This window comes from Mandrillus leucophaeus, unplaced genomic scaffold (genome assembly GCF_000951045.1).
Source record: "Mandrillus leucophaeus isolate KB7577 unplaced genomic scaffold, Mleu.le_1.0 Scaffold496, whole genome shotgun sequence".
NCBI classification, from domain to species: domain Eukaryota; kingdom Metazoa; phylum Chordata; class Mammalia; order Primates; family Cercopithecidae; genus Mandrillus; species Mandrillus leucophaeus.
Window position 1 is genome coordinate 1,117,349 of NW_012105320.1, and position 10,836 is coordinate 1,128,184.

Sequence of the window (10,836 nt, forward strand, 5' to 3'; positions counted from 1 at the left end):
GTTTGAAATTTAGACCAAAGAGACTCTTAGGCAGCCTTGCTTGTTAGCAAACAGAATGCCCCAAGGCCACAGTACCAAAGGGGACTATCTATCTTAGGGAGGAGGGTCATGCCATTAGAAAGTTGTGGCTCTTGGGCAGAGGTTGGCAGAGCCATGGCCAAGTCTGGCTCATCAACTGCTTTGTAAATAAAGTCTGACTGGCACACAGCCCTGTCCATTTGTTTTCATACTCTCTACGCTGATTGTGTCACAATGGCACAACAGCAGTTACAACAAAGACCATATAGTCCAGGGGTCCCCAGCCTTTTTGACACCAGGGAGTGGTTTCATGGAAGACCGTTTTTCCATGGATGCGGATGGTGCTGGAGGATGGTTTGGGGATGAAACTATTCCACCTCAGATCATCAGGCATTAGATTCTCACAAGGAGCATGCAACTTAGAACCCTCAGATGCGCAGTTCGTATTCCTTTGAGAATCTAAGGTCAAAGCGGATCTGACAGGAGACGAAGCTCAGGCGGTAATGCTCACTTGCACGCTCACCTGCCACTCACCTCCTGCTGTGTGATCCAGTTCCTAACAGGTTGGGGACCCTTGATATAGACCACAAAGCTGAAAATATTCACTACCAGGCCCTTTGCAGAAAAAAGTTTTTGGACTCCTCTTTGTAGGGCCTCAAATTGGCCCCATCTCCACCTCTTCATCCATTAGCCTACATTGGGGTCATGCAATGTCAAGTATCAGATAAGAACTGACCACCCAAAGCTCTGACTAGGCTGTCTTTCTTCCCACATGACAAACTTTGCCATCCATTAATGCTTGAGCCACAGGCTTAATTAAGATGATGTAAATGGTTAAAGCTTATCTATTCCCAATTACCAGAAGCCAGAAAAGAAATACACAATAACTTTGTTTATTTTCTTATTTTTTGAGACAAAGTCTCACTCTGTTGCCCAAGCTGGAGTGCAGTGGCAGTCTGTGCCCACTGCAGCCTCCACCTCCAGGGTTCAAGTGATTCTCCTGCCTCGGCCTACTGAGTAGCTGGGACTACAGGCATGCACCACCATGCCCGGTTAATTTTTGTATTTTTAGCAGAGATGGGGTTTCACTGTGTTGGCCAAGCTGCTCTTGAACTCCTGACCTCGTGATCTACCCACCTCAGCCTCCCAAAGTGCTGGGATTACAGGTGTGAGCCACTGCGCCTGGCAAGAACTTTATTTTTTAAACTTCAAACTATCAACAATTAAAGGGGAATCTTCTTTAACTTGATCTTTTCTTCTATATTTGAAAAGTATCTCATCTTTGTCAAAATTTCCTTGGCTTCTTCAAAGTCATCTGAAACAAACAGAGACACTGAAGTCAGGCTTCATTTCAAGCAAGAATAAAACCAACTCTGATGACTAGGGCAGCCATATATAGGTGGAGCCCTGGGGTCCGGAGGGTCCCTCAATTCCTCAATAAGACTTAGCAACAAAGAGGGAGAACATCTGGATCGTTAAGGAGACAAAGGGATAAACCAAATGGGCTGGGGGGGTGGGGCATGTAAGAGCATGTGCACAGGATTCACATAAATTAGAGAAGTTTATTCTCTTCAGGATAGACCCAAGTAATAAATGACTGGTGGGGGCTAGATGCAGGAGCTCATACCTGCTATTGCAGCACTTTGGGAGGCTGAGGCGGGAGGATGGCTTGAGCCCAGGAATTGAAGACCAGCCTGGGTAACAAAGCAAGACCCTGTCTCTACCAAAAAAAAAAAAAAAATTAGCTGGGCATAGTGGCACATGTCTGTAGTCCTGGCTACTTGGGAGGCTGAGGTGGGAGGATCCTTTCAGCCTAGGAGTTTGAGGTTGCACTGAGCTATGACTGCGCCACTGTACTTCAACCTGGGTGACAGGGTGAGACCCTGTCTCTTTTTAAAAAAAAAAGGGGGGGTTGTGTTTTAAAAGTTTTTCCCGGCCGGGCGCGGTGGCTCAAGCCTGTAATCCCAGCACTTTGGGAGGCCGAGACGGGTGGATCACGAGGTCAGGAGATCGAGACCATCCTGGCTAACCCGGTGAAACCCCGTCTCTACTAAAAAAATACAAAAAAACTAGCCGGGCGAGGTGGCGAGCGCCTGTAGTCCCAGCTACTCGGGAGGCTGAGGCAGGAGAATGGTGTAAACCCGGGAGGCGGAGCTTGCAGTGAGCTGAGATCTGGCCACTGCACTCCAGCCTGGGTGACAGAGCGAGACTCCGCCTCAAAAAAAAAAAAAAAAAAAAGTTTTTCCCTAACACATGTGGTGGTATACTGAGGATATGAAAGCACTGGATGCTTTCTCTATGCCAGGTGCTGAGGCACAGAGCTGCCTCCAGGGGGCTTACAGTTCAGGTGCTAAGGCACAGAGATAAGCTCAGGGGGCTTACAGTTCCCAAGAAAGACACCGTTAGACCAGTGATTTTCTTTTTTGTGTGTGTGTGAGATGGAGCCTCACTCTGTCACCTAGGCCGGAGTGCAGTGGCGCGATCTCAGCTCACTGCAACCTCTGCCTCCCGGGTTCAACCAATACTCATGCCTCAGTCTCCTGAGTAGCTGGTACTACAGGGTGTCTGCCATCATGCCTGGCTAATTTTTGTATTTTTAGTAGAGGCAGGGTTTCACCATGTTGGCTGTGGCTGGTCTCAAATTCCTGATCTCAAGTGATCTGCCTGCCGTGGATTCCCAAAGTGCTGGGATTATAGGTGTGAGCCACCATGCCTGGCCAGACCAGTGATTTGCAGCTGGGGATGATTTTGTCCCCATGGGGACATCGGGCAAGATCTGGAGATATTTTTGGTTGTCACAGCTAGGAGGTAGTACTGACATCTGGTGGGTACAGGCCAGGGATGCTGCTAATCGTCTTATAGTGCTCAGCACAGCTCCCCCAAATGAAGAATTAACTGGCTTACAATATCTGTAGTGCCAAAGTCGAGAAACCCTGACTTAGATAAGTACAACACAATGTGAAGAGTGCTAAAATGAAGATATGTTATAACCACTCGCATCATTCCAGATGACTCCAAAAATAAAATATTTAGCAAAAAAGTCACAGGATATATATGATATTATTTATATAAAGATAAAAATATGTGAGACGAAATAATACATTATTATGTACATATATGGTTAAAACTATCAAGAAAAGCAAGGGAATGAGTAACACAAAATTCAGGAGGGTGGTTACTGTGGGAAATGTAATGGCAAAGGGTCTACCAGGGACTTGGAAGGCCTTGGTCATATTTCATTTCTCAATTTATTTAATATATTTTTTGTATTAAAAAAATTTTAGGACCAGGTGCAGTGACTCAGGCCTGTAATCCCAGCACTTTGGGAGGCCGAGGTGGGCGGATCATGAAGTCAGGAGTTCAAGACCAGCCTGGCCAACATGGTGAAACCCCATCTCTACTAAAAATACAAAAATTAGCTGGGCGTGGTGATAGGCACCTGTAATCGCAGCTACTTGGGAGGCTGAGGCAGGAGAATCACTTGAAACTGAAAGGCTGAGGTTGCAGTAAGCTGAGATCGTGCCACTGCACTCCAGCCTGGGTGAAAGAGCAAAACTCGGTCTCAAAAAAAAAAAAAAAAAAAATTAAGTCGTGGTAACACATGACATAAAATTCATCATGTTAGCCATTTCTAAGTGTATAGTTCAATGACATTAACTACATTCACATTGTTATGCAAGCATCATCACCATCCATCCGCAGAACTTTTTGTTTGTTTCAGATGGAGTCTCCCTTTGTCGTTGAGGCTGGAGTGCAGTGGCATCATCTTGGCTGACTGCAGCTTCCACCTCCCGGGTTCAAGTTATTCTTGTGCCTCAGAATCCCAAGTAGCTGGGATTACAGGTATGCACCATCACACCCAGCTAATTTTTGTATTTTCAGTAGAGATGGGGTTTCACCATGTTGGTCAGGCTGGTCTTGAACTCCTGGTCTCAGGTGATCCATCTGCCTCAGTCTCTCAAAGTGCTGGGATTACAGGTGCAAGCCACCCTGCCCAGACTTTCACAGAACTCTCTTCATCTTGCAAAACTGAAGCTGTCTACTTATGAAATAACTCTCTATTTTCCTCTTCCTGACTCTATTCCCCACAACCACCATTCCACTTTCTCTCTATGAATCTATCACAGGTACCTCATATAAGTGGAATTATATAGTATTTGTCCTTTTGTGACTGACATTTCACATAGTACATTGCCCTCAAGGTTCATCCATGTTGGAACCTGTGTCAGAATTTCCTTTTTTTTTTTTTTTCCTTGAGACAGAGTTTCGCTCTTGTTGCTCAGGCAGGAGTGCAGTGGTGCGATCTTGGCTCGATTCTCCTGCCTCAGCCTCCCAAGTAGCTGGGATTACAGGCATCTGCCACCACACCTGGCTACTTTTTGTATTTTTAGTAGAGATGGGGTTTCAACCATATTGGCCAGGCTGGTCTTGAACTCCTGACCTTGTGATCCACTGGCTTTGGACTTCCTAAGTGCTGGGATTACAGGCTTGAGCCACTGCGCCTGACCCTGTGTCAAAATTTCTATCCTTTTTTTTTGAGATGGAGTTTTTCTCTTGTTGCCCAGGCTGGAGTGCAATGGCGCAATCTCAGCTCACTGCAACCTCTGCCTCCCGGGTTCAAGTGATTTTCCTGCCTCAGCCTGCTGAGTAGCTGGGATTATAGGCACCTGCCACCATGCTGGGCTAATTTTTTTGCATTTTCAGTAGAGATGGGGTTTCACCATGTCTGCCAGGCTGGTCTCGAACTCCCGACCTCAAATGATCTGCCTGCCTCAGCCTCCTAAAGTGCTGGGATTACAGATGTGAGCCACTGCGCCCAGCCCATTGTTGCACTTATTATTTTGAACAAATTTAACTGTTAGATCAATTAAAAAAAAAAGTTTTAATTTTACATTTACTTATTCCTTTCTCCAGTGGTTTTCCTTTCTTTATGTAGACCCAAGTTTCTGACCTATATAAATTTTCTCCACTCTAAATAAATTCTTTTTTTTGAGACAAGAGTCTCATTCTGTCACCCAGGTTGGAGTGCATTGGCGTGATCTCAGCTCACTGCAACCTCCGACTCCTGGGTTCAAGCGATTCTCCTGCCTCAGCCTCCTGAGTAGCTGGGATTACAGGTGAGCGCCACCACGCTGGCTAATTTTGTATTTTTAGTAGAGATGGGGTTTCACTATGTTTGTCAGGGTGGTCTCGAACTCCTGACCTCGTGATCCGCCCACCTCAGCCTCCCAACATGCTGGGATTACAGGCGTGAGCCACCATGTCCGGCCAATCAATTATTTTAACATTTTTTTACAAGGCAGGTCTCCTGTCAACAAATTTCCTCTTTTTTTTTCAGATGGAATCTTGCACTTTTATCCAGGCTGGAGTGCAGTAGTGCGATCTAGGTTCACTGCAACCTCCACCTCCCAAGTTCAAGTGATTCTCCTGCCTCAGCCTCCCGAGTAGCTGGGATTACAGGCACGCTACCACACCCGGCTAATTTTCTATTTTTAGAAGAGATGGGGTTTCACCATGCTGGCTAGGATGGTCTTGATCTCTTGACCTCTTGATCCACCTGCCTTGGCCTCCCAAAGTGCTGGGATTACAGGTGTGAACCAGCACGCCCAGTCCAAATTCCCTCAATTTTTATTTGCCTGAGAATAGCTTCATTCCTCCTTCAGGTTTCTTTTTTTGTTTTGAGGAGTCTCGCTCTGTTGCCCAGGCTGGAGTGCAGCAGTGCAGTCTCGGCTCACTGCAACCTCAGCCTCGCTGGTTCAAGCGATTCCCCTGCCTCAGCCTCTTGAGTAGCTGGGACTGTAGGCACATGCCACCACACTCAGCTAATTTTTGTATTTTTAATAGAGATGGGAGTTTCACCATGTTGGCCAGGCTGGTCTCAAACCCCTGACCTCAAGTGATCCACCCACCTCACCCTCCCAAACTGCTGGGATTACAGGTATGAGTCACCATGCCCGGATCACTTTTTTGATATAGTTTGTTTCTCTAGCAAGGCAGAAATGTCGATCCTTTTTTTTCTTTTTTTTTTTGAGTCAGAGTCTTGCCCTGTCGCCCAGACTGGCATAGTGGCACAATCTCGGCTCACTGCAACTTCCGCCTCCCTGGTTCAAGTGACTTTCCTGCCTCAGCCTCCATAGCAGCTGGGACTACAGGCAGTGTGCCACCACGCCCGGCTAATTTTTGTATTTTTAGTAGAGATGGCGTTTTATCGCGTTAGCGAGGATGGTCTCTATCTCCCAACCTCATGATCCGCCCACCTTGGCCTCCCAAAGTGATGGGATTATAGGCGTGAGCCACTGTGCCCGGCCCAGAAATGTATTAAAGGCATTTTTTAAAGGCAGAAATGTAGATTCTAAGTATTTCATATCTCCCAACATAGCTATCATAGGAAGGTATATCATAGCTAGTCATTGAATGAATGGCTATGTCTTAGTGCTTGGAATTTCTTTCCATATTTAAGAAAGTCAAGAAAAGAAAGTACCTTGTTCAAAAGCACTGCTCACATTGTCAGTAAATTCTTTCTGTTTAGCTGAAAAAGAAAACCATTCTCTTAATTTTTCCACTGAAATAGACTTATAATATGAAGACAATACATATACTTTGTAATCATGCTGGTTTGAACACAACTAAGGAGGAAGTTTGTATTCAAGGGTAAGGCTTCATAACCTTTGTCTCTGCGTGTACCATGACGGCAGCTGCTGTTTAGCAGAACTCTGGCTGACCCTAATAACACTCTGTTTTCTACCCATGAAAGGTCTGAGGAGCAATCACCAAGGCTTATAAAATGGCTATAGAATCAGTTAAAAAAAAAAAAAAAAAGACAAGGATATACTGATTATCTCCACAAAACAGTTTGGGTCTTCGACATTTCAGCAAGGAGAATATTAACATGCTGGGAACACCTATCAGTAAAGCATTACTGAGTGTTTCTGGCAACGATTTGCAAATTGTATGGCCTCTCAGGAAAATGAAAACATTTACATCATGTTGTGTCATAAGCGAGAAGATGCCAAACAAAATAAAGCAGCAGCTATCTCATATTTCTCTTGATTCCTTGTTAGAAAATGAGGAATTTTCCAGTAATCTCATTTCTCAGATATAAATAGTATCAGTCATTTATATGGTGTCGTCTTTCGAAACACTGTCAAATACATTATATCCCTAAGGTAGGAAATGACAGGTATTGGGGGAATTGTCCCATGGGTGATGAGTGGAAGATCTGGAAGCAGAATCCAAGTCACTTGACTCCCAGTCCAGTGTTTGAAACTCACCTCTCAGGTAGCAGTGTGGTGTCCACAAAAGAACAGACTAGGAACCTGGAGGTTCTTAAGCCCTGACCCTAAAATTAACTAGCTCTATGCCTTGAACATTCATTTTACCTGGGCCGTAACAGATACCTTACAGGAGAAAATTTAGGAATTAATCTAAATTAAGGTCAGTGAGCTGCTCAAAGTCAAATGTTTACTATAGGGCTAGAATAAGTGTTTTTTTTTTTTTTTTTTTTTGAGACGGAGTTTCACTCTTGTTGCCCAGTCTGTAGTGCAATGGTGCGATCTCGGCTCACTGCAACCTCTGCCTCCCGGGTTCAAGCAATTCTCCTGCTGTAGCCTCCAAAGTTGGTGGGATTATAGGCGTGCGCCACCATGCCCGGCTAATTTTGTATTTTTAGTAGAGACGGGGTTTCGCCATGTTGGTCAGAGTGGTCTCGAACTCCTGACCTCAGGTGATCTGCCCATCTCAGCCTCCCAAAGTGCTGGAATTATAGGCGTGAGCCACCATACCTGGCCTAGAATACATGCTTTTACATGCTCTATCTCATTTATCTTGATCCCCACAACAACCAGTACTAATATTATCTCTATTTACAGATGAGGAAATTGAAGGTCAGAGGAATGAAGTCATTTGTTCAAGGTCACACAAAGTCAACAGCATGCTGCCTTGTCATCTAAAATTGGGCAGCTGAGCCCATCGACTGCAACTCCTGAGTTTCTCTTCTCCCTACCACCGAGCCCTAATGCTGTCAACATATCTCCAGCTGACAGTCCCCTCACCACAAATTCTATTTTACTGCTTTAAGCATCTTTTCTCATTATTGTTTGCTCATTTAGTAAATACTTACCAAGTTCCTTTTAAACTATAAGTACTTTTCTGTGAGCTGAGGATGTGAGGGAAGCAAAAAGTAGACATGATTTCTCCTTCTGCAGAACTTCCAGTCTAATGAGGGAGGCTGATATTGATCAATTAATATCACACAGAACAGTGAAGTTATAACTGTGATTAGTCTTACAAAAGAGATAGCCACTACTAATAGATAGCTTAAAAAAGGCTTCTCTGAGGAAATGATGATTGCCTTCAGATCTGAAAAAGGAGGGGTTAACTTAAATGGGGTGAAGGAGAGGAGGGCTTTAGGCAGAAGCAAGAGGCCCTAAGGTAGGAGGGTGCCTAGTACAGATGAGGAACCGGAAGTGGTCAGTGTGGCTGGAGTGGAGAGGGCAAAACGAAGAGAAGCAGAGGACAGGGCATGCAGGGCCCTGTAAGGGATGCTAGAGCTTTAGAGCAGTGAGAAGCCACTTAAAAGTTTTTTCTTTTTTTCTGAGATGTGGTTTTGCTCCACTGCTGAAGCTGGAGAGCAATGGTGCAAACACGGTTCACTGCAATCTCCACCTCCTGGGCTCAAGTGATCCTCCTGCCTCAGCCTCCTGAGTAGCTGGGACTACAGGCATGCACCACCACATCTGGCTAATTTTCAAATTTTTTTATGGAGATGGGGTCTTGCTATGTTGACCAGGCTAGTCTTGAACTCCTGGGCTCAAAAGATCCTCCCACTTCAGCCTCCCAAAGTACTGGGATTACAGGTGTAAGCCACACCTGGCCAATTTAAATAAGGCCAAAAGTAGTGATTAGATTTGGGTTTTGGCTGGGCTTGGTGGCTCACACATGTAATCCCAGCACTTTGGGAGGCCAAGATGGATGGATCACCTGAGGTCAGGAGTTTGAGATCAGCCTGGGCAACACAGTGAAACCCCGTCACTACTAAAAACAAAAAATAGAAGAATTAGCCAAGCATGGTGGCACACACCTGTAGTCCTAGCAACTTGGGAGGCAGAGGCAGGAGCATAGCTTGAACCTGGGAGGCAGAGGTTGCAGTGAGCCGAGATGATACCACTGCACTCCAGCCTGGGTGACAGAGCAAGACTCTGTCTCAAAAAAAAAAAAAAAAAAAGACTTGAGTTTCAAAAAGATTCCAGTGACAGTGAAGGGATTTGTTAGATGGGGCCTGAAGGTACAGACAGACCAGTGAAAAGCTACTGCAGTTGTCCAGGTGAGAGTGAGTGGTAGCTTGGAAAAGGTTGGTGGCAGTGAAAATAGAGATGGGTGGATGAATTTGAGGCAAATTTAAGTCGGCTCTTTCAGATGTAAAAGATTAACTACGCGCATAAGGAAAAATAAGGTTGTTAAGGCCTCCTCAAAATTTACACTTGTTCAACTGGTGTCATTCTCTTAGGGAACACTGGAAGAGGAACAGATTATTCTTCTTATTATTTTTTTATTTGGAGTCTTGCTCTGTCATCCAGGCTGGAGTACAGTGGCACGATCTCGGCTCACTGCAACCTCCGCCTCCTGGGTTCAAGCAATTCTCCTGCCTCAGCCTCCCGAGTAGCTGGGACTACAGGCGCATGCCAACACGCCCAGCTAACTTTTTGTATTTTTAGTAGAGACGGGGTTTCACTATGTTAGCCAGGATGGTCTTGATCTCCCGACCTCGTGATCCACCTGCCTCGGCCTCCCCAAGTGCAGGGATTACAGGCGTGAGCCACCGCGCCCGGCCTAAGAGGAACAGATTTTTTTTTAGGGGAAAGGTGGGGAGGGGAGACACTTGGGAATCCATTTTGGGCACAGTTGACATATATAAACTCCAAGAAGGCACAGTCTTTCTTGTTCCATGCTGTATCCTCAGTGTCATACGCAGTGTCTGATATTTGTAGTAGAACACTACAAGTATCTGTGAAAGTATGTAATGAATATACTCTAACAGAGAACCTTGGAATCTTTTATATGTGGAATGGTCAATTTGATGAGTCAAGTTGGCTAGGCTATGGTGCCCAGTTGTTTGCCAGGCACATTGAGTCACGCCTGTAATCCCAGCACTTTGGGAGACTGAGGCAGGGGGATTGCTTTGAACCCAGGAGTTTAAAGCCAGCCTGGGCAACATGGCGAAATCCCATCTCTATAAAAGACACAAAAAATTAGCCAGGTGTGGTGATGCACGCCTGTAGTCCCAGCTATCCAAGAGGTTGAGGTGAGAAGATTGCTTGAGCCCATGGGTCAAGGCTACAGTGAGCTGTGACTGTACCACTGCGCTCCAGCCTGGGTGACAGAGTGAGACCATGTCTCAAAAAAACAAAAACCAACTAGTTTAGATGATCCTGTGAAGGTATTTGTAGACGTGATTAACATTTATAATCAGTTGACTTTAAGTAATGGATGTTACCCTACATAATGTGGGTGGGCCTCATCCAATCAAGTAGAGGCATTAAGTGCAAAAACAGGTTTTCTGGGAAGGAATTCTGTAGCAAGACTGTAACATAGAAATCCTGCCTAGACTTTCAGCCTGCTTATCTACCCTATAGATTTTATTTATTTATTTTTTTGTGACAGGGTCTCACTGTCACTCAGGCTGGAGTGCAGTGGCGTGATCTCAGCTCACTGCAAGCTCTGACACCCGGGCTCAGGTGATTCTCCCACCTCAGCCTCCCGGATAGCTGGGACCACAAGTGTGCACCTCCACGCTTGGCTGATTTTTTTTTTTTTTTTTTT

The 10,836-nt window shown here is 45.4% G+C and overlaps 1 protein-coding gene across 1 annotated transcript in view; it reads right to left on the reverse strand.

Moving 5' to 3' along the window:
- Positions 1–898: 898 nt before the first annotated feature.
- HSCB (HscB mitochondrial iron-sulfur cluster co-chaperone) overlaps positions 899–10,836 on the reverse strand; it is a 15,410-nt gene continuing 5,472 nt past the window's right edge. Inside the window, exons 5-6 of the mRNA XM_011995736.1 lie at positions 6,500–6,547; positions 899–1,333 (exon numbers count right to left, since the gene is read on the reverse strand). Of these exons, the coding sequence (XP_011851126.1) occupies positions 1,242–1,333; positions 6,500–6,547 (140 nt within the window). The 3' untranslated portion in view covers positions 899–1,241. The remainder of the gene's footprint in view (positions 1,334–6,499; positions 6,548–10,836) is intronic.